The 24,886-nt window shown below is 37.3% G+C and overlaps 1 protein-coding gene across 2 annotated transcripts in view; it reads right to left on the bottom strand.

The window, feature by feature from the left end:
• Nucleotides 1-24,886, bottom strand: part of BAZ1A (bromodomain adjacent to zinc finger domain 1A) — a 100,316-nt gene that overhangs the window by 61,507 nt on the left and 13,923 nt on the right. For both annotated transcript variants that reach the window (NM_001244159.2, XM_013989047.3), the window contains 1 exon segment: nucleotides 23,567-23,845. In NM_001244159.2, the coding sequence (NP_001231088.1) occupies nucleotides 23,567-23,845 (279 nt within the window).

Here is a 24,886-nt window from a genome sequence, read left to right as displayed (position 1 = left end):
TTGACAAACTGGATAAAATGGATAAATTCTTAGAAACACATAAGTTGATTCAGAAGAAATAGAAAATTGAAATGGATCTGTAACTATTAAGATTGAATCAGTAATCAAAAATGTCTCAATGAAGAAAAGCCCAGGACCAAGGAGCTACACTGGTGAGTTCTACCAAAGTTTTAAAGGATTTATACCAATTCTTCTTAAAATATTCCAAAAAACTAAAAGAGAGAATACATCTTAACTTATTCTATAAGGCCAGCATCACCCTAATACACAAACCAGACAAAGCGGCAAAACATATAAAGAACTCATATAACTCAATAAAAATACATCCAATTCAAAACTGGAATTCCTGTCATGACTCAGTAGTTAACAAATCTGACTAGGAACCATGAGGTTGCGGGTTCAATTCCTGGCCTTGCTCAGTGGGTTAAGGATCTGGTGTTGCTGTGGCTCTGGTGTAGGCCGTCGGCTACAGCTCAGATTTGATTCCTAGCCTGAGAACCTCCATATGCCGCGGGAGTGGCCCAAGAAATGGCAAAAAAGACCAAAAAAAAAAAAAAAAAAAAAAGGGCAAAGGACCTGAAATAGACCTTTCTCCAAGTAGGATACAAGTGGCAAAAAGCACATGAAAAAAGGCTCAAGATTAGTCATAAAGGAAGTGCAAACTCAAAATTACAATGAGATAAAATTTCATACGTACTAAGATGGCTATTATTTAAAAAAATGGAGAGTTTCCATCATGGCTCAGTGGTTAATGAACCCGACTAGTATTCATGAGGATGTGGGTTCAATCCCTGGACCCACTCAGTGAGTTAGGGATCCAGCATCGCTGTGAGCTGTGGTGTAAATTGCAGACTTGGCTTGGATCCTGAGTTGCTGTGGCTGTGGTATAGGCTGGCAGCTACAGCTGCAATTCAACCCCTAGCCTCAGAATCTCCATATGCCATGGGTACGACCCTAAAAAGATGAAAAAAAAAAAAAGAAAAAAAAGGGAAAATAAAGAGTGTTGAGAGGGTATAGCAAAATTGGACCCCTCGTGCATTACCAAGGGAATGTAAAATGGTGCAGGTGCTGTGGAAAACAGTATGGCAGTTCCTAAAAATATTAAATATAGAATTACCACATGACCCAGCAATTCCCCTTCTAGGTATATACCCAAAGAAATAAAAATATGAACTCAACAGATATCTGTACACCAATGTTCATAATATAATTCATGATAATGAAACCAAATGGTAGAAACAACTCAAGTAACTATCAGCAAATAAATGGATAACAAAATGTAGTATATACATATACACTGGAATAGTATTTGGCCATAAAAAGGATGAAATTCTTCGTCTTTTTTTTTTTTTTTTTTTCTGTCTTTTCTAGGGCCACACCCACAGCATATGGAGGTTTCCAGGCTAGGGGTCAAATCGGAGCTGTAGCTGCCAGCCTACGCCACAGCCACAGCAACGCAGGATCCGAGTCACATCTGCAACCTACACCACAGCCCATGGCAACACCGGATCCCCAACCGAGCGAGTCCAAGGATCGAACCCACAACCTCATGGTTCCTAGTCGGATTTGTTAACCACTGAGCCTCGATGGGAACTCCTGAAATTCTGATACATGCTACAACACAGATGAACCTTGAAAACATTATGGTCAGTGAAACAAGCCAAACATTATATGAATCAAAACTTACATGAAGTATCTAGAGTAGGCAAATTCATAGAGACGTAAAGTAAGATAAAAGTTACCAGGGGCAGGAAGGAGGGAGAAATGGAGAGTTATTGCTTAATGGGTACAGAGTTTCTGTTTGGGATGATGAAAAAGTTCTGGAAACAGTAGCGGTGGTTACACAACACTGTGAATGTACTTAATGCCACTGAACTATACACTAAAAAATTACAATGGTACAGTTTATTTGCCACAGTTTTAAAAAAAACTTTTTTGAGCTTTTTTAAACAAGTGTTTATTTTTTTACTTTTTATTTTTATAAATTTTATTGGAGTATAGTTGACTTGCAAAGTTGTGTTAGTTTCAGGTATATAGCAAAGTAAATCAGTTATACATACATATATATGTACATAACATACATACACACACACATATATATCCATTCCTTTTCAGATTCTTTTCCCATGTAAGTTATTACACAATATTGAGTAGAATACCCTATGCTATACAATAAGTCCTTGTTACCTACCTATTTTACATATAGTAGTTTGCTTATGTCAATCCCAACCCCCTAATTTTCCCTTCCCCCTTCACATCTCCCCTTTGGTAACCATAAATTTGGTTTCAAAATCTTTGTCTGAAAAAAAAAGAAACTTTTTTTGTCCTAACAGTGAAGGTGAAGAAGGTCCAATTACCAAGCCTGCACTGGTAGCAAACGGAAACAGTGTCCAAAGAACTGCGGGCTGACTTTCACCACCGGCTGATAGAAATAAACTAGTGTTTCTAAAGAGGAACAACTACAGGAAATTATATCTGAACTTGTTAGGTAATTATGTAGTCTAATGGTAAAAAAGTTCTGTAATTTATTGACATGAACTGCACAAAAATTAGCAAGGAACCAAATGGACCCACTTTTGAAGGGCCTAGGTGTGACATCCAGGAATCACAAGGTTCAGGGTTCCAGAAGGTGATGAAGGAAGATTTTCAGTGAATCTGTGACAAGGTTTTCTTAAAGTTAGAAAAAGAGATGGTTTTCACTGGCAGAACCCTGGTGAGTGCTCCTAAGTGGCAGTGGTGGTTGTCACCAGAGAAAAAGCAAACAAGGCTATGCTGGGCACAGAAATGGTTGGCACTGTGTCTAAGATGGTCCGACAGTCCATTTAAGGGAATATAATCTATGATTCCAGTAGGCCCGCAGAGCTACAATAATTTAAGAATTAATTTATTTAAAACCAACACAGGAGTTCCCGTCGTGGCGCAGTGGTTAACGAATCCGACTAGGAACCATGAGGTTGAGGGTTCCGTCCCTGCCCTTGCTCAGTGGGTTAAGGATCCGGTGTTGCTGTGAGCTGTGGTGTAGGTTACAGACGCAGCTCGGATCCCGAGTTGCTGTGGCTCTGGCGTAGGGCGGGGGCTAAGGCTCCAATTCGACCCCTAGCCTGGGAACCTCCATATGCCATGGGAGCAGCCCTAGAAATAGCAAAAAAAGACTAAAAAAAATAAATAAATAAAACCAACACAAAATTAACAGATAGAAATACCATTTCCCTGAGGAATAAGGGGGAAGGAAACCAGTACCGTTTGGAGACATTTCCTATAATGTAGTTTTATATACAAATTATACTAGTTATTGTCAATGCTACTATTAACTTTTGTACCATGCCCAAAACACAGGCAGCATTTCCTGCTAATCTAATCAAGGCCAGACCTCTCACTGGTGTTTCACCAAGCTTCAGTTAACTATAAGATAGCAAGTCAATGTGTCTCAGATTTCCAAATAGACAAAGTTTTTCAAATCCACTTGTTACAATTTCTTGGTTCCAGGGAGTCCAAAGAAGACTGACATGTAAAAAAGGTTAAGGAATCACAATTAAGACTCAGCTTAGTTGGAAAGGTCTTGGAGAGTACAGAAACTCTACATTAAAGTTATGCTCCATTACTTGCGGACAGAGGAGAAGTTGACAATCAAAAGACGGTCCTTATTAAGAGTTTTCATGTGCCAGGTAAGTATATAACATATACAAACATATTTCTCTCCTCATATCAACTCCACAAGTTGCATGTTTTTAGTAGATGAAATTCAGGGTCAAAAAAGTTTAATCATTTGCTTATGGTCACGAAATTAACCATGGGAGAGCCAAAGCTATTAACTGTTTGACTCTGAAGCCCATATACTGTCTACCTTTCACTCTATTATTGGAGTTGAGGAGAAAAATTGCACTATATTGATCCAAGGGTATTTCAGAGCTTTAGGCCCAGTCAGTTAAGAGGCACTTTTGTAGCCTCTCTGCAACACATTTCAAACTTTAACACATTTCAGAGTGAAAGCAAGTCTCTGGAACAGCAGCACGCATAGGATGAAGATACAGCAGAAATTAGCCATAAATTTCTAACAGTCACCAGCTGAACATGCAAACAGCCTTTTATGAGAATATTCTGGAATGGTTATATATATATATCCCTCCCCAAAAGTTGTTTTTGTTTTAATAGTCATTTAATTTGTATCTTAAAATACAAATTCATTACAACAAAAGCAAATTCTAGAATAAATATATGCAGAATATTTACAAGGCATTTGGGGTAAAAGATAAATAATTAATATCGAAAGGAAGAAGACTAGAAACCTCGGGAGACCTACTTGACATAAGGACTGCCCCTCTCAGTTTGGGTTTCTAAAAATGGAACATGCTGAATCTATGGCATGCTTTACACCTGCTCCCCTGTACTGCCTCATTAACCTTTTATTTTCTTATAATGCAGGTGCCAAGAACATTCATTTTAAAAATGCTATGCTTGAATAATTACTTTAACTGTATAGGTAAGAATAGAGTAAACCTGCTTAATTTAAAGTTCAGAGTTTAAAAAAAACCCTCATATTAAGGGTGATTACTTATTTTAAGTGGAAGAAACGTAGACCACTCAACAAGTCTGCTACTTCAAACGAAAAGACTGTGAATAACGTCGATTACTTGCTAGTGGGGAAGAAGAGGTCAGATAAGTTTGCTTGGTTTGTAACTCCTCTTTTTTTCTTTATTATTATTATTACACTATTATTACTACTATTATTTTGCCTTTTAGGTTATCACCCTCGGTATATGGAGGCTCCCAGGCTAGGGGTCTAATTGGAGCTACAGCTGCTGGCCTACACCACAGCCACAGCAATGTGGGATCCTTAACTCACTGATCGAGGCCAGGCATCGAACCTGCAACCTCACAGTTTCTAGTCGGATTCATTTCTGCTGCACCATGACGGAAACTCCCTGGGTAAATATCATCTTAAGAAAGCAATGTACTTTAATTAAGCTTTGTTAGTTTAGACTTCTTACAATAAAGGCCTATCTGAATGCAAGTTATTTAATTCAAATTATTCTTTAACTTAAAAGAAAAAAAGTTATTGCTTTTCTTCAAACGATATATATATGAGAATGGCTAACTGAATTAGGTCTACTTGTTAGATCTCACTGAAGTATATATAGATGGGTCCTGCTACACTTATCACAAGACTAGCCACAGAGTTCCTTATAATGCAAAAAACTATATAAAGGGAGTCCTTTTCTCTAAGTTTATTTCCATTTCAACTATAAAGATCATAAAGATTCATGTTAAAATCCCTATTTTGCATGGAAAGAAGATCAATATACTGGTGTTCTCTTACAACCTGAGAGAGTCAAATCAAAGTCACGTGATTTTTGCACATCAAACATAAGAATTTGTAAAAAAAAAAAAAAAAAAAGCTATTACATAACCAACAAACTAAGATGACAAAATTATACTTCAAATTCTTTGAGCTGGAAGCGCAAACAAAATTATCTGAATTATTTTTATTATCCTTATGGTCTTTAAACATTCATGTGACAACAATGAAATCAACATGCTGACGGACTCACTGATAAACAGAAAAAGAAAGATACAAACATGTCTTTATAAAGGTAACTAAAAGGTAACATCAGCCCATTCTAATGGCAACCACAGCAAATTATTAATGGAGCACTACATTAATTTGGCATTGCAGTACCTTTTACCCATTCTATTTGAATGTTAGTGATACATTCACTAGCCAAATAAGACTTACCGATGACCCTTTTCCCCAGTTTTATTGAGAAATAATTGACATTCACCATTGTATAAACTTGAGGCATAGAGCATGCCTCTTGCACTTGAATATAAGTCCCTAATCCTTGTCTTATTCACTACCTTGCTCCCAATACCTACACTAGCACCAAGAACACAATGTTTATTGAATGAATCACAGAAAATTTGGCAATGTGTATACTTGAAGTACTAAATCAAAATATTCTTTACAACCTATAAGAAAAGAGTCATAGATAACTGCATTTTTCATCCCTGGAAACTGTATCAAAAGATAGAAAAACAACAAATAAATAAAAATTCTACTTTCACCCATGCATGCAGTCACCTTTTGTTGCCACTAGATAGCATTCTTTCATCTGCAAGCAAAAAAGTGGAAAGCTTAAGCAGCTCAGAGTAGAGAAGATAACTGTCACCTTCTGATAAATACAATGGTTAAAAATATAAAGAGCAGGAGAACCTGATTAAATACAGGAGTGTTTTTCCCTTTGAATCAATGATTATAAGACGATGCCAATTTTCAGACACTCAACAATAAGGATCACTCTTGTGAACGATCAAAAGCTTAATCTAATCACATTCCATGCAATTCTACGTCTCTTCACTTTGACAGAAATTCTAAGATGCTCAAGTAAAGTGAAAAGTCAATAGTAAGTCATAGTATTTTTTTCACACTCATTTATCCCTCCCACACAGAAACACTGTCTGTGCTTAAAAACTTCACCACTTGTGACACTGGGCAGGTTTTAGTTAATTAAGCTCTGTGTATGAACTCCTCGACTGTAAAATGAGCAAACGGGCACCTATCACATATGGCTGTTGTAGAAATTAAATAAGTAAAAACCTTAGAACAGTGCCTTGCATACACTAAGCTCTCAAAAGTCACTCAAGAACAGTGACTATGATGTAAGAAAATTAGGGACTAGCTACAAAAAAAGATGAGTCATCACAGCTGGCAGGCTCTTCCTTTGTCTCTGACAAGCATAGGAAGTATCTAACATTTACTGAATGCTTTATGTGCCAAGCACTATATTGGGCTCCTAACAAATACTAACCACTGTAAAACACTGCTGCAGTTATGGTCCCCACTGAATCACATCTCCTTGGTCCCCTCCCAGAATAACTCTGGATTTGCTCGTCTGACTTGCTTTGATCAATGGAATACTAGCAAATGTGGAGCAAGCTGGGGCTTGACATGTGCTTGCACACTGGGGTTTTGTCTTCTCCTGCCACTGGGAACCCTAATCCCACCCTAGGAACAAGTTTGGACTAGCCTCCTGAAGGATAAGAGGCCATGTGAAAATAGTCTGAGGCCCTAGAAGTATAAGTAAGGCCAGAGTAAGTGACCTAGACAATCCAGCCCCAGACAGGTCAGCCCAGAACACAAGAATATTCCAGACAGCTACAGAATCATGAGAATGTTTATTGCTTTATGCCACTAAGTTTTGGGGATGGTTTGTTATGCAGCAAAAGCTAACTAATACAACCACCAAATGAATGTAGATATTACTTGTTTTACAGATTAGCAAAGAAGATTCCCAGAATCTTAAGTGAGTTTGGCTCAAAAGGCTTTTTCCACCATACCATGCCACACTCTGAGGTTCTATATTAAAAGGGGATCTCTGGCTAGCTTATTCTATAACCCTTATTTAAGCAGGAACCTTTTCTCTCTACCAGGAGTCAGTACACTATGGCTAATGGGCCACATTCAACTCATTGCCTATTTTATATGGGCTTTGAGCTAAGAATGGCTTACACATTTTTAAATGGCTTAAAACAAATATTTTGTGACATCTGAAAATAATATGAAATTAAGTTTCAGTGTTCGTAAATAAAGAATTCTAGAATACAGCCATGCTCATTCATATATTACCTATGGCTGCTTTTGCACTATGACAGCAGAGTTAGGTGGCTGTTACAGAGACCATATGGATCATGGTTTATAATATTTACTATCTGGCCCTTTATCTAAAGCAAAGTGTCAACCTCTGCTCAGAATTATTCTCTTGACATATGTTTTCGATTTAAGCAAAGAATTTTGCTTGGCCTTTAGTGATGAGTAGACATTTTTTATACTTTTATTACTCCTTTGCCTTTCATTTAAAATTATTTTAGCTTATGCCATTTCTCTCTCTCTCTCTCTCTCTCTTTTTTTAAGGCCGCACCCAAGGCATATGGAGGTCCTCAGGTGAGGGGTCAAATCAGAGCTGTAGCTGCAGGCCTACACCACAGCCACAGCAATGCCAGATCAAAGCCACATCTGCAATCTATAGCACAGCTCAGAGCAACACCCGACCCTTAACCCACTGAGAAAGGCCAGGGATCAAATCTGCATCTTCATGGATGCTAGTCAGATTCACTTCCACTGAGCCAGGATAAGAACTCCTAGCTTGTCATTTCTCTTAGTTCTAACTTTTAACTCTTCTCTTTGGATGGTCTCTGCATTTGTCTAAGAAAGACAGATAACCCCATTTTAAAAATAGTTATTCAGAAACACTGTGATCTTCTATTGGCTGAATGGAACAGACCATATAAAGGAGGTAGAAGATGATGAGGGAGAGATAAGTTATTCAGAAGACCTCTAATTTCCCAGACCTGAACATGTGTAATAACTATGCAGAAATAAACTTCCCTTTTATTCCTAACAGGGATTTCAGGATAGGAGTAGCTATACATAGTCTCCTCTCTTTCGTGAGATTAGTCTCTAATCTCCTGCTGTAAGGAACTAAGAAACTTCAGAACTACTGCTTGTCTACTTCACCATCCTCCTGCTACCAGTTCAAGACACAAATTGAAGTATATATTTGATTTTCCTTTTATATCAGAAAAGAAGTGATTTAATTGCAATATGCCATTTTTATCATTCTTCTTATTATAAATAATACTTCTACAATAAAGAACTTAGTCCTGGTGGAGACTCAGCTGACTCTTTAAACTTGGCATTAGTTCAAAGAATCAATAAAGAAGATGCCACAGAAATCAATTACCCTCACCTCCAACATTTACCATTCAAAGACTTTTGAGAAGCATTAGATAGATGTTCTTAATGGCCAATTCGGTTTGAAGGCCCTTAAAACAGTGAAGAAAATAGAGTTCCCATTGTGGCTCAGTGGAAACAAATCTAACTAGGATCCATGAAGCTGCAGGTTATATCCCTGGTCCCTGCTCAGTAGGTTAAGGATCCAGTGTTGCCATGAACTGTGGTGTAGGTTGCAGACATGGTTTGGATCTGATGTTGCTGTAGCTATGGCGTAGGCCAGTGGCTACAGCTCCGATTTGACCCCTAACCTGGGAACCTCCATATGCCGTGGGTGTGGCCCTAAAAAGACAAAAAAAAAAAAAAAAAAAAAAAAAAAAAAGGAGTTCCCGTCGTGGCGCAGTGGTTAACGAATCCGACTAGGAGCCATGAGCTTGCGGGTTCGGTCCCTGCCCTTGCTCAGTGGGTTAACGATGTGGCGTTGCCGTGAGCTGTGGTGTAGGTTGCAGACGCAGCTTGGATCCCGAGTTGCTGTGGCTCTGGTGTAGGCTGGTGGCTACAGCTCTGATTTGACCCCTAGCCTGGGAACCTCCATATGCCGCGGGAGCGGCCCAAGAAATAGCAAAAAGACAAAAAAAAAAAAAAAAAAAAAAAAAATGGAAAAAGAAAAAAAAACTACTGAAAAAAATTAATACATTTGTATGATAAGTCTAAATTTCACTGACCAATTTTGTTGAGCAAATTTGGTATGGTTCAGGCCATACCAAAATATTTACAACAGATGCTTTATTCAAAGATTATATATTCTTTGATAGAAAAACAAATTCATTTTTATTTATTTTTGTGAATAACTTAATAGGGATTTTTAGGGTATAAAAAGGATGGTCTCCCAATTTATATTGTTATACAAGTAAATAAGGATTCTAAATTTTAACTGTTAAACTTGCAACAACAATTCAGGAATCAGGCAGGTTGTAAAGGCTGGGTCTCTGGTACATACAACAACATATATCGAAAGAAGATGCTTCCATTCTAACTTAAGAGTTTCAAAGAAATAACAGTGGTCCCAAATAGCTTTTTTTTTTTTTCCTACTAATAATTATATCATCAACATAATAGGGTCATAATAGGAACTAAAGATTGAAACACAATTTGGTGATGTTGCTTAGGACTCTCCTTGGCCAAGAACCAGGAATTTTGACCTTAAAAGGGCAGCAGTATAAGGTGACCAAAAGAAAGGCTTCTATCTAAAAGAAATATAATAAATTTAACTAATATATATTGCCAAAAAATTACACACCATTTTTGCACCTAAATAAGAAGACTTCCTCCTCAATCCTTTTAACTAACTTATGTTTTTCTTTGTCCAAATTTCTGGCCAAATAACCCTTTTCCAAAAACTTGATTATTCAGTCACTGATATCCAAGCATGTATGTTTAAATCAAAATAACTATAATGTTTCTCACATATCTTTTATGTTCATCTTGTCTCAATATGTTTAGTATTTCCCTTTGTCCTAAATATTAACATATTTAATTAATTATGATTCATTAATATCATTTAGATTAGCAATACAAAAAAAGAATCCAAAGTTTAAAAAGTCCACTTTTAATTCTAATATAAGTACCTACTTTCTTATATTTTAGGTTTCTATGCTAATTTTCTCCTATTTTATTAGGTTAAAGTTCTTAAAGCATTCTACCAATGCAACATAGAAAGTCATAGGGAATATACCTTAATAATTAAATATTTAAGAGCTCTAGCTAGTTAGCCACTATTTGACAGCAAAATTGGTATCAGTTTGTAAGATTAAAAAGAATTCCATAATCTTCACTTTATAAGGCAATTCTAAAAACAACATTGAACTGTAGCCTCTCTTGCTTCCTGACTAGATGGCATTTTTAATGATAAATCTAAATGGTATGGGGATAATATTGGGTGGAAATCTAGCTATAAATTAAAACTCTTTGATGCAAATCCAATTCTGCTATTTTATTGATTTAACCTACACTGGAGAGAATGTCTGTAATTAAGTCAAAGGTTAGAGATTATATGGAATAAAATGCAGTTCATTATTTTCAAAGAGAAAATTCACACAAGGCAAGCAAAAGGAAAAACTAATCAGAAATGGTGTACACGGTGTTCCAACATAAGAAGACATCCAAACCATTTCTAAGTGAAAAAGCTACTTATTATTTATTTTTTAAAATTTAGTGTGGTACAGAAAAAAAGAGAACTAAGAACTAATTTTTTGGCCATGGTTGGTTATCTCTGAACTTGCGAAGCATTTAGGAAATGCATTCCAGGCTTTCGCCTTTCACTTTTCTCTGATATAGATGAATCTTTATAGGAAAAAAAGGTAGATTTTAAATACATGTATATATACATATACACACATATATGTGTATATATATATAAACTTTAGTCCTAATAAGCAGAGCATGTAACTTTTTTTCTTAAAAAGACTTTGGTTTTTGGAGTTCCCGTCGTGGCGCAGTGGTTAACGAATCCGACTAGGAACCATGAGGTTGCGGGTTCGGTCCCTGCACTTGCTCAGTGGGTTAACGATCCGGCGTTGCCGTGAGCTGTGGTGTAGGTTGCAGACGCGGCTCGGATCCAGCGTTGCTGTGGCTCTGGCATAGGCCGGTGGCTACAGCTCCGATTCAACCCCTAGCCTGGGAACCTCCATATGCCGCGGGAGCGGCCCAAGAAATAGCAACAACAACAACAACAAAGACAAAAAAAAAAAAAAAAAAAAAGACTTTGGTTTTTTAGAGCGGTTTTTGGTTTACAGCAAAATTGCAAAGACAGAGATTTCCCATATACTCCCTGGCCACACATGCATAACCTCCTCCTTTATTAACTCCTACACCAGAGAAGTCCACTTGCTAAAATCAATGACCCTACATAGACACATCATTATCACCAAAGTCCATAGTTTATATTAGTTAGTATTCAACTCTTGGTGCCATACATTTCATGAAAATCGACAAATGTATCCATTATTATAGTACCACAGAATACTTTTACTACCTTACACATCCTCTGTGCCCAACCTATTCATCTCCCCTCCACCCTCCTCAATCCCTGGCAACCAGTGATCTTTTTACTATCTCCTTCAGTTTTGCCTTTTCTAAAGTCATATAGTCGGAATCATACTATACGTATCTTTTTCAGATTGGCTTCTCTCAGTAATATGTACTTAAGTTCCTCCATGTCTTTTCATGGCTTGATAGCTCATTTCTTTTTAGCACTGAATAATACTACATTGTCTGGATATACCACCATTTATTTATCCATTCATCTACTAAAAGATATCTTGGTTGCTTCCAAGTTTTGTGTGGCCCTAAGTTACCAATTCTTTTGGGTAAATACCAACAAGGATATAACCTTTTTGAAAATCCTAGGTCACCCATCAATATCATGAGAATTAAAATCCAGGCACAGTGGATTAAAATATCCAGTGTTGCCAGAGTTCCAGCTGCAGCATAGGTTCAACTACAGCTTGGATCTGATCCTTGGCCTGGGATCTCCATATGCCACAGGGTGGCCAGAAAAAGAAATAATAAGAAAATAGAAGCATCTAGCACACTGCTGGCATACAGGAAAAGTTCTGTAAGAATAAATGCTATCATACTTTCATTCTGCAATACCTTCTAACATTACCAAATCATATACTAAGCCAGGCCACTGTATTCTGCCGTTAATGTTTACTCCATCTCTTCCTTTGCTCTGAAGTGTCACTTCTTGCTGCTGTTGGTATAACTTTTAGAAGTACCTCCTCACACCTGTTGTTTCAAATCTCCTATGACTCTTTCAGTTCCCAGAACATCTTGACCGTGCTTGTAAAACTTCTGAAAACAGGTTGCCCAAAGCCCATTTTAACTTAAAAAAAAATTACCAAATATACTATTATATTCTGACTCCATTTTTTCAAATTCTTTCAAACTCTAGTTCTTTCTTTATACTGAATGATGACTCAACAGTCCAAAATGTTTATTTGTTGTGTGATTTCTACCTTCTTTTTCATGATTTCCAGTTCTACCAACCCTAGAATTCTCTAGTTCTAGGGTCAGGGAGAGAAGATGGGTTTATCATGCAAGCATTTTGCGTTCTGGCTCACCATCCTCTCAACCCTTCATTAAAGAATGATTATCAGGCTTGTCAAAAAGAAAATGATAAAGTTAACTTAAACTTGGATGCCTTTAAATCTGCTTGTGTAGCATTTTTTAGAAAATCACATACAAATGTGGGATAACTGTCTTCAAAAACAAACAACTGTGTCTTCCTAAGACACTGAAATTATTAACCGTGGGGCTTCCTTTCAGAGTCACAACAGAGAAATCTGATTCCAAGTTAAGAGTGTTCCAGGCAGCTATCGTAGCCTCATATCACTAGAGGCATGTCCTTGCAAATAAACAAAAACAAAACAAAACGACATAGCCACCAATAAACACATTTAAATACTAACAAAAACACCTACATCAAAAGGTAATATTATACAATATGGCTTTAAAAAAATTCACATTCATTATGTCATTTTATCCTGTGAGGCAATCTTATTAAGGCAGGGGTCCATTTACTACGAAAAAAAAACCTAAAGCTTAAAGAGTTTAAACTACTTGCTCAGAACAACCATGCATAATCATGAATGGCAAAATCCAAAACCAAAGACACAACTATACAGAGAAAGAAATTATTTTCTCAGTCAGCCCTACCTGAATTTTTTTTTTTTCTTTTTCTTTCTTTTTTCTTTTTAGGGCACCTGCAGCATATGAAGTTCCCAGGCTAGGGGTTGAATTCGAGCTGCAGCTGCTGGCCTACACCAGAGCCACAGCAATGTGTGATCCAAGCCACATCTGCGAACTACACCACAGCCCATGGCAATCAACAGATCCTTAACCCACTGAGTAAAGCTAGGGATCGAACCCACATCTTCATGGATACTAGTTGGACTTGTTACTACTGAGCCACAACAGGAACTTCCAACACTACTTGAATTTAAATCCTACCATTTACTACTTTGTAAGACTGGAAAGGAGGCTCCATAACTTTGTTTTGTTCACTGCTCTATCTCCAGTGTCTAGAATAGTGCAAGTAAGTAACAGGTTATCAGTAAATACATGTCAAACAATTACAAAAAAACCCACTTAACTTCTTTAGATCTGTTTTCGCTTCTGTAAACGGAAATTTTAAGTCCTTACCTCATATCTGTGGATAAAGTGTATACCCAAAGCATCTGGTAGCTGTTTAAGAATTAACAGACCTGACTACCAGGTCAGTTTTTTTTGTTTTGTTTTTTCCACAAGACCACACATTCTTTCACTTCTATAGGCTCTGAAGTAGTATCAGAGAACAAAGAGCATGACTGGCAGGCCAGCTGGTAGCAATCAAGATGGGGAGTGTAAAGAACTAAACTGGTTGGCTTAGTCAAGCAGTCAGTTGTTCTCTTTATTCCATCGACCACAGCAACGACAAACGGTCTTCTAGAAGAACCGGTTAGCTGATTGTTAATTTCAAAACAGAAAATCTTGGGGGGGAGGGAAGTATCGAATCTAAAGTCCTAGGAGGCAAAAAGCAAGAGAGGAGGAAGGTAAAATGAGACAGTAAGGATACTGAAGTGAAGAGATTCAGGGTATCTGTACTGACTAATTCACCCTAAGGATGGCCCATCCACTTTTCTCAAACATAGCAAATTCTTTCCAGTGAATCTATGAAGAAGTCTTTAGACCACTGATAAGTACTACCACAGAGACAGAAATAAAAGGTAGATACTATTGACAGCAGAACAAAAGTTAAAAGCAAAAGGAGATAGTATTGCAAATGATACCATTAAGAATGTTAAAAGAGGAGGTCACATTTTGGCACAGTAGGTGAAAAACCACTGCAGCGGTTCGGGTTGCTGTGGAAGCTGGGATTGGATCACCCAGCAGTGGTTAATGGATACAGCATTGCCATGGCTGTGGCATAGGTCATAGCTGTGGTTCAGATTCAATCCCTGGCCCAGGAACCTGCATATGCCATGAATGTGGCCATTAAAAAAAAAAAAAAAAAAAAAGTGGAGTTCCTGTCATGACGTAGCGGAAACGAATCCGACTAGGAACCATGAGGTTGTGGGTTTGATCCCTGGCCTTGCTCAGTGGGTTAAGGATCCTGTGTTGCTGTGAGCTGTGGTGTAGGTCACAGACATGGCTTGGATCCCGAATTGCTGTGACTGTGGTGTAGTTTGGCAGCAACAGCTCTGATTAGACCCCTAGCCTGGGAACCTCCATATGCTGTAAGTGGGGCCCTAAAAAGACAAAAAAAAAAAAAAAAAAAAAAAGTGAAAAGACGACTCAAAGAATGGGAGCAAATATTTGCAGATCATGTATTTGCTGAGGGACTTGTATCCCAAAACACAAAGAACTTTTTTTTTTTTTTTGGGTCTTTTGTCTTTTTAGGGCCATACTTGTAACATATGGAGGTTTCCAGGCTAGGGGTTGAATTGGAGCTGTAGCTGCCGGCCTATACCATAGTCACTGCAATGCTGGATTCTTAACCCACTGAGCAAGGCCAGTGACTGAACCCCCATCCTCAGGGATGCTAGTCGGGTTCATTAACCACTGAGCCGCAACAAGAACTCCCCAAAACACAAAGAACTCTTAAACCTGGTAAGAAAAAGATCAATACTCCAATTTTAAAATGGGAAAAGGGGAGTTCCCCTGGTGGCTCAGTTGTTAATGAACCTGCTTGGGATCCATGAGGATTCGGGTTCGATGCCTGGCCTTGCTCAGTGGGTTAAGGATCTGGCATTGCTGTGAGCTGTGGTGTAGGTCACAAATGCAGCTTGGATCCCGAATTGCCGGGGCTGTGGTATAGGCTGGCAGCTGTAGCTCTGGTTCAACCCCTAGCCTGGAAAACTCCATATGCCATGGGTGCGGCTCTAAAAAGAAAAAAAGGGGGGGTATATTAAGGGAAAGATTACTTTCTAACTGCTGAGAAATCCCTGACCATGCCATGCTGAAATTCCAGAACTCTGGAAGGCATAACTATACCCTCCCAGGAAGAGGAGTGAGCGTCTTCTGAACGGTTAAAAAAAATAAATAAATAAAATAAAATAAAATGGGAAAAGGACCAGATTAGACTTTTGTCCAAAGAAGATACACAAATGATCAATAAACACATGAAATGATGCTCAACATTATTAGTCATTAGGGAAATGGAAATCAAAACTACAATGAAATACCAATTCATACCCAAAATAAGTGGTAAAATAAAAAAGGTGGACAATAATAAATTGTCCACATATATGGCTTGTTGAGGATGTGGAGAAACTGGTATTCTTACACACTGCTAGTGGGAATGTAAAATGATGCAGCTGCTTTGGAAAAATTTGGAGATTCCTTAAATGCCAAACACAGAGTTATCATATGACTTAGCAATTCTACCTTAAGGTATATAACCAAGAGAACTGGAGATATATATATATATCTGGAGAGAGAGAGATATGGAGATATATATATATAGAACTGGAGATATATATATATTTCCACATACAGGAATGTTTGTAATAGCATTATTTATAATTGTCCAAAAGTGGAAACACCCCAAATATCTATCAACTGATGAAAGAATAAGCACAATGGGATGGATCCATACAGAATTTGTTTACTGATACAAAGAAATAAAATACTGATACACTCTACAACATGGATAAACCTTGAAAACATTGTAATAAGTGAAAGAACCAAATACAGTATATACTTTATGACTCCACATACATGAAATGTCCAAAACAGGCAAATCAGAGACAGAAAACAGATTAGTGGTTGCCAGGGGCTGAGGGGACAGTATAGTGTGGAGGGCCTGCTAATATGTACAGGACTTACTGGGGTGATGAAAATATTCTCGGATTAGATAGTAGAAATAGTCACATAACCTAGGGAACACACTTAAACCCAATGAATTCACTTTAAATGGGCTAATTTTGTAGTGTGTGAATTATATTTCAATAAAGCTCATTTAACCTAAAAAGCAGAGGGAGATGAAAATGTATATACTGTATAAGCAAATTCTTCTCTAACTTCACATTATAACTTCCAAAGACTGGAAGGTCGAAGCAGCACAGATATCTCACACTATGGGTCCTATGGATCCCACGAGGATAGTACATGCCTGCTATTTCTCAGCCACTGGGAGAAATCCATTTAATTCTCTAAATAAATCCCCTAAAGATAAACCTCATGCCACAGTCAGGTATAAAAGCCACCAGAGCCTGCAGATAAAAGTCAACAGGGATACTGAGGAAATTCAATGAGGAGCATCTCTTATCACAGAGGCTGAGTTTGCCCTAGCCGACCCCCTGAGGATGCCAGAATCTCATTACTTCCATCTACCACCATAAAACTGAACTCAATCCCAAAAGTTACATAAGTAGATGTGAAGCTAGAAGGGACACATATTGCTTAGGATCTAGAACATATTCCAAATGAAAAACATGCCAAGTCGTTTCCTCCTATCAGTATAACATAATAAGAGTTAACAAACAAGCATAACAGAGAACCAAATAAATAAAAATGAAAAAGACTGACTTTTTTTTGGTCATTTATAGATCACTTGCTGTGTGCATGGCACTTCACATATAGCATCTTAGTTAATCTTCACAATAATTCCTCCACAGACACAAGGAAGAGGTAAGTGATATTAAATAAACTGGCAAAATGTTACACATGCAGTAAGCAGGTAGTGGAGGCAGAATTACAATCAAAGGAAACCTTGATAACCAATTATAAATATTAAAGTTATTTTAACCGAAATTTAAGTGAAAAAAATGAAAGGATAATGGTATATGCAGGAACTAGGACTTAAAGCTGCAGAAATCTCAAGTCAGGTTTGAATCTCTATTTTTTTCCCCCTTTTTAGGGCCACACTTGCAGCATATGTAAGTTCCTTCGGCTAGGGGGTCGAACTGGAGCTAGATCTGCTGGCCTACGCCACAGCCACAGCCATGCCAGATCTGAGCCACGTCTGCAAACTACACCACAGCTCACAGCAACACAGGATCCTTAATCCACTGAGCAAGGCCAGGGATAGAACCTGCAACCTCATGGTTCCTAGTTGGATTCATTTCCTCTGTGCCATGATAGAAACTCCTAATATGCCTAGTATTTAACAAAAATCTCTCACAAATGTATTGATGACAAAGAAGCCAAAAGAAAAATGGACAAAGGAGCTGAAAAGCAAATTAAACACTGAACTGTCATGAGATCTGGCAAAGATTAAAAGACTAAAATAGCCAGAGTTAGCACCAGTGTAGGGGACCCAGGCCTAGCCTCTATGGCACTCTGGACCTAGATGCTCCTGAATGACTTCATTCATATATTTAATACTTGAGAAGTTGACTTGTTTGTATCTCCTCTTTAAGGGCATCTTGATCCTTTTTATTTTAGAAGTAACCCAGTGGCTAGCCTCTAAGTGACACTCATGAATCACCTAAGCAACATGTCTGTGAGATACAAAAATTAGAACAATCAGAAATATCTGGGTCCAAGATGAGAGCAAAGCTTCACCCTGACAGCATTACTTCCTAAGCCTTCTGCAGCCTACCACCCACCCAGGTGTCAAAAGCAGAAAGTCAATGACTTATCCTCAATTTTTCCTTTCCCAGCCATAAAGATTAAGAATGGCCAATATAGGAAGTTCCCTTGTGGCATAGCAGGCTAAGGATCTAGAATTGTCACTGCAGCAGCTTGGGTCACTGCTGTGGCATGGGTTCAATCTCTGGCCCAGGAACTTCCATACATTATGGGTGCAGCAAAAACAAAAACAAACAAAAAGAATGGCCAATATGTATTATGAAAAGTTAGCCTAAATTTTTCAGAGAAATACCAATTTCTCATACTTTATCATTGAAAAGCTTCATAAGCCAGAATAAATGTTTCCTAATGAAAAACCAGTAACACTGTGACTCAAATTTCCCACTTCTGCAATGTACCCTACTTTACTATTGTTATTAAAGCTACAATTAACTGAAGCCCATTTTAAAAGCACAACCAAAACAAGCTACCCAAAAAACACTGAACAACCACATGTCTAGAGATAAGAAATATTTAACCTAATGTTAAAGGCTAATGTATCCCAATGATTTATAAGTTAGAAAACACTTGTGGCATAAGTCAGATAAGAAACAATGACTATAAGGAGAAAAAAACTGTCCTGGTTCCCAAACATGGCCCTATTATTCCTTTCAGTGATACAGACTGCTATGTTCTTGGTGGTATTACTGATGACATATCAATCTTTCCTTTTGAAAATAAAGACATAATTTTTTCCCAAAGACAGAATTTTTTCCCAAAGTCCCAAATATGAAAAACCCTTCAATTTTCACAATTTGTTGCTTCTACAATTAAAAAAATAACTTATCAAATCTTCACCAAAATCAAATCCAAACAAATTTAGATCTTAATATAAAATCTCTTGGCTTTTTTAGATTCATGCAGAGTAGCATTTAATAATTAAAATGGATTATATGAAAGCCAGTATTCTGAATTACATGCCAACAAATCTGACAACCTAGAAGAAATGGACAGCTTTCTAGAGACATATAGCCTGCCAAACCTGAATCAAGAAGAAATAGATCAACTGAACAGATGTATCACTAGAAATGAAATTGAATATGCCATAAAAACACTCCCTACAAATAAAAGTCCAAGACCACCAGATGGCTTCACAGGCAAATTCTACCAAACATACAAACAAGAACTTATACACCCATTCTTATTAAACTTTTTCAAAACATTGAAGAAGAAAGAAAAATCCCAAAGACATTCTATGAAGCCACCATCACCCCAATACCAAAACCAAAGATACTACAAAAAAAGAAAACTATAGGCCAACATCTTTGATGAATATAGATGCAAAAATTCGCAAAAGAATTTTAGCCAACTGAATCCAACAGCACATCCCAAGTTCACAAGGATGGTTCAACATACACAAGTCTATCAACATCATACACTGCATTAACCAAAGAAAAATCAAAAACCACATGATCATCTCAACAGATGCAGAAAAAGCATCTGACAAAATCCAACACTCATTCATTCATTCATTATAAAAATTCTTACCAAAGTGGATATAGAAGGGATATACCTTAGCATAATAAGAGCCATTTGTGACAAACCCATAGCCAGTATAATACTCAATAGAGAAAAGCTGAAAGCCTTCTGGCTAAAATCTGGAACAAAACAAAGATGCCACTTTCACCACTTTTATTCAACTTAGTATTGAAAGTCCTAGCCACAGCAACCAGACAAACAAAAAAGGTATCCAAATTGGAAGAAAAGAGGCAAAACTGTCACATTATGCAGATGACATGATACTATATACAGAAAACCCTAAGGACTCCATACAAAAACTACTTGAGGTGATCAACAAATTCATCAAAGTAGAATACAAGATTAACATTCAGAAATCAGTCACATTTCTGTATACTAACAATGAAATATTAGAAAAGGAATACAAAAATTCAATACCTTTTAAAATAGCACCTCCCAAAATTATTTACCTAGGAATAAACTTGACCAAGGAGGAGAAAGACTTATGTGCTGAGAACTATAAAACATTAATCAAGGAAATTAAAGAGGAATCAAAGAAATGAAAAGATATTCCATGCTCCTGGATTGGAAGAATTAATATTGTTAAAATGGCCATACTATCCAAAGCAATCTATAGTGTCAATGCAATCCTTATCAAATTACCAATGACAATTTTTCACAGGAATTTTTGAACAAACAATCCAAAAATTTATATGGAACCATAAAAGACCCAGAATTGCCAAAGCAACCCTAAGGAACAAAGACCAAGCAGGAGGCATAACTCTCCCAGACTTCTGGCAATATTAAAAAGCCACAGTCATCAAGATAGTATGATATTGGTACCAAAACAGACATACAGACCAACAAAACAGAAGAGAGAACCCAGAAATAAACCCAGACACCTACTGTCAATTAATCTTCGACAAAGGAGGCAAGAATATACAATGGGAAAAAGACAGTCTTTGCAGCAAGTGGTGCTGGGAAAACTGGACAGCCACATGTAAATCAATGAAACTAGAACACACCCTCACACCATGCACAAAAATAAACTCAAAATGGCTTAAAGACTTGAACATAAGAGAAGACACCAGCAAACTCCTAGAAGAGAACATAGGCAAAGCATGCTCTGACATCAACCTTACAAATGTTTTCTTAGGTCAGTCTCCCAAGGTAATAGAAATAAAAACAAAAATAAACCAATGGGACCTAATGAAACTTACTTCTTTTGCTTTTGCACAGCAAAGGAAACCATAAAAAAAAAAAGACAACCCATGGAATGAGAGAAAACAGTTTCAAACGATGCAACCAACAAGGGCTTAATCTCCAAAATACACAAACAACACAAACAACTCAACAGCAAAAAAACAAACAACCCAATTGAAAAATGGGCAGAAGATCTGAATAGACATTTCTCCAAAGCAGATATACAAATGATCAATAGGAACATGAAAAAATGCTCAACATCACTATTTGTGAGAGAAATGCAAAACAAAAGTACCATGTGGTACCACTTCACACCAGTCAGAATGGCTATCATTAGTTAGGTCTAAAATAACGAATGCAGGAGAGGGTATGGAGAAAAGGGAACCCTCCTACACTGTTGGTGAAAAAGTAAAGTGGTACAATCACTATGGAAAACAGTATGGAGGTACCTCGGAAAACTAAATATAGGACTATGATATGATCCAGCAATCCCACTCCTGGACATATATCCGGACACAATTTTCATTTAAAAAGATACATGAACCCCTATGTTCACTGCAGCTTTATTCACAATAGTCAATACATGGAAGCAACCCAAGTGTCCATTGACAGATGAATTGATTATGAAAATGTGGTACATATACACAATGGAATACTACTCAGCCATAAAAAAACAAAATAATGCCATTTGCAGCAATGTGGATGGAACCAGAGACTCTCATACTAAGTGAAGTAAATCAGAAAGAAAAAGACAAATACCACATGATATCACTTATATCTGGAATCTAATATATGGCACAAACAAATCCATCTATAGAAAAGAAACAAACTCATAGACATGGAGAACAGACTTATGGTTGCTGAGGGGGAGAGAGTGGGATAGACTGGGAGTTTGGGGTTACTAGATGCAAACTAACACATTTGGAATGGATAAGCAGTAAGATCCTGCTGTATAGCACAGGGAACTATATCTAATCACTCGTGATTGAACATGATGGAGGATAATGTGAGAAAAAGAATGTATACATATATATATATATGTATAACTGGGTCACTTTGCTATATAGCAGAAATTGACAGAACATTGTAAATCAACTATAATAAATTTTTTTAAAAAAGAAAGGATTCTCAAATTACATTATGAACTACTAATGATGATTCTCAAAAATAAGGTAATAAAAACCACATTAACATATAATTAAGAACATATAGTGCACAATAAGTTTTGACTGCTAAAGTTTAAAATAAGAAAATTGTATTCAGGTTAACAAAAAGGGGTTGGAAGTACCCCTCAAAAGTCCAGAGGCTATAAAAAAAAATTTTTTTTTTTTTGTCTTTTTTGCTATTTCTTTGGGCCGCTTCCACAGCATATGGAAGTTCCCAGGCTAGGGGTCGAATAGGAGCTGCAGCCGCCAGCCTACGCCAGAGCCACAGCAACGCGGGATCCGAGCCACGTCTGCAACCTACACCACAGCTCACAGCAACGCCGGATCGTTAACCCACTGAGCAAGGGCAGGGATCGAACCTGCAACCTCATGGTTCCTAGTCGGATTCGTTAACCACTGCGCCACGACAGGAACTCCAAGAGGCTATAAAAAATTTTAATGCAAATAAAGATTACTATAAAAAATATCAGTGACCAGTCAATCATAGATGCTTAAGATTTCAGAAAAGCACTGATAGTTTTTAACTTAGTGCCACAGATAAAGTCATTTAAAATTTTCATGTACGAAATATTTATTTTTTTCTCGAAGGCCTGGGTAAAAGAGAACTTAGCAAAGTATATAAAGTTCAGTCCTTAGCTTATCAAAGGAATTACTAAAACCCAGCAAGAAATATAGGCATATTTAAACTATTAGGTAACATAATGAGAACACAGTAGGTATCTTTACCTAAGTTTTTTTTTTTTTCCTTGTCTTTTTAGGGCCACACCTGCAGCACATGGAAGTTCCCAGGCTAGGGGTTGAATCCAAGCTATAGCTGCCAGCTTATGCCACAGCCACAGCAACACCAGATCCAAGCCAGTCTGGAACCTACACCACAGCTCACAGCAACATCGGATCCTTAACCCACTGAGCGAGGGCAGGGGTCAAACCTTCATCCTCATGGATACTCGATGGGTTCATTACCGCTGAGCCACAATGGGATCTTTACCAAAAATTTTTAACTCTTAAATTGAGGTGAAACGTCCATATAATAGGACTTACTATACAGTAAATAAAAAAGAGAAAGAAGGTGGTTTATCATTACAATGGATTAATTTTAAAGATATTTTAAGTGAAAAAAGGTATAAACAACAGTATGTTATCTTTCACAATAAAAGGGGCAGGAGAGAGAGAGAGAGTGTGTGTGTGTGAGTGTGTGTGTATGTTTTTAAAGGTCTATATGAAATTAGATTTGCAAAAATACATACAAAACTGTTAACACAAGGGCCTTGGGGAAAGGGTAAAAGGGTAGCTGGAAAATAGTACAAGGTAAGCTTTCCTCAGTATACCTTGTGTATTTTGAATTTGAGCAATATAAATGCATGCATAACAAAAGAAAAAATAAAAAGTACTTTACCTTGAACCATTGTTCCTAATGACTTCCACAGTTTCTTCAACAAAATATCGATTTTTGACATATGCAAAAATATCATCACAAATTTCATGTAAGCGTGAACGATGGGTAAGGTTGGTCAAGTATAAAACTGGAACAATTAGTGGTTCTGGAAAACTCTGAAGATTCTGTCTTGCTTTTTTTTCTGACTCAAGTGCTTCTTGATAGGTCAGTCCAGGTCTACCCGTCACAGCACAACTCCACACAAGACTGTTGCACAGAATGGTTCGTTCAAAAAAGTCACTGATTAAAAAACAAAAACAAAAATCCATTACCTATCATTTCACAAATTTTACATTAAAAGCTAATAAAGGTTGCACCTTTATTGCAAAATTTTACAAAGAATCATAGCACTCAAAAACAAGAGTTTAGTAACTGGTCAATTTACACATTAATACAAACACAAGAAAAAGGTATATTCAAACTAGACATTCATATTTTGCAATTTAAAGGTACATTCAGCCAAAGTTGGACTTTGATTTCCATCAGTTTTGAAACTGGAGTGAAACAAAATAAATTCAACCTCTCTTTTCCCTTCTAATTTTTAAGGTTTTTGTTCCAAAGCAGTCAAAACACTGTCAACTCAAGCACTTAACATGAATTTTGAAAGGCTTTAACATAACAGTGAAAAACCAGGAAATCTATGCATCTAACAATAAGAGAAAGGTTAAGTAATGAAAAAAAATCACATAATGAAAAAATCACAGTCATTAAACTATAAAAGGAGAGTTCCTAACATGTAAATAGGAAAAACAACTTCCAGTCTGCTTCCCTCCTATGTTTTTTCAAAGTAAAAGATGCCAAAACAATACATACACATATACACACAAACACACACACATACATGTAAATAATACAGTCCCACTTGTGTTAAAAAAAAAAGAGAGAAAGAAAAAGAAGAGGAAGGAAGGAAAGAAGGAAAGGAGATAAAGATAACCTAAAGAGGCATAAAATATTTCTGGAATGTTATACAAAAATCAAGGTAACAGCTACAGAATGGGGATGAGAGTAAGGGACCACCACTCTACTCAATGCTTTTCTGCACTGTTGGGATTTCTTTCTTTCCTTTTTTTTTTTTTGTCTTTTTTAGGGCCTCACACGAGGCACATGGAGGTTCCCAGGCTAGGGATCTAATCAGAGCTCTAGCCGCCGGCCTATGCCACAGCCACAGCAACTCGGGATCCAAGCCACATTGTGACCTACACGACAGCTCACGGCAATGTCAGATCCTTAACCCACTGAGAGAGGCCAGGAATCAAACCCATAACCTCATGGCCAGGGATC

This window comes from Sus scrofa, chromosome 7 (genome assembly GCF_054392235.1).
Source record: "Sus scrofa isolate SSC_HxYL_T2T_F1_AM1 chromosome 7, Sscrofa_HxYL_maternal_Yorkshire_Landrace_v2.0, whole genome shotgun sequence".
NCBI lineage: Eukaryota > Metazoa > Chordata > Mammalia > Artiodactyla > Suidae > Sus > Sus scrofa.
Note: the sequence above shows the minus strand (reverse complement) of the source record. Positions and strands in the feature narration are given on the sequence as shown.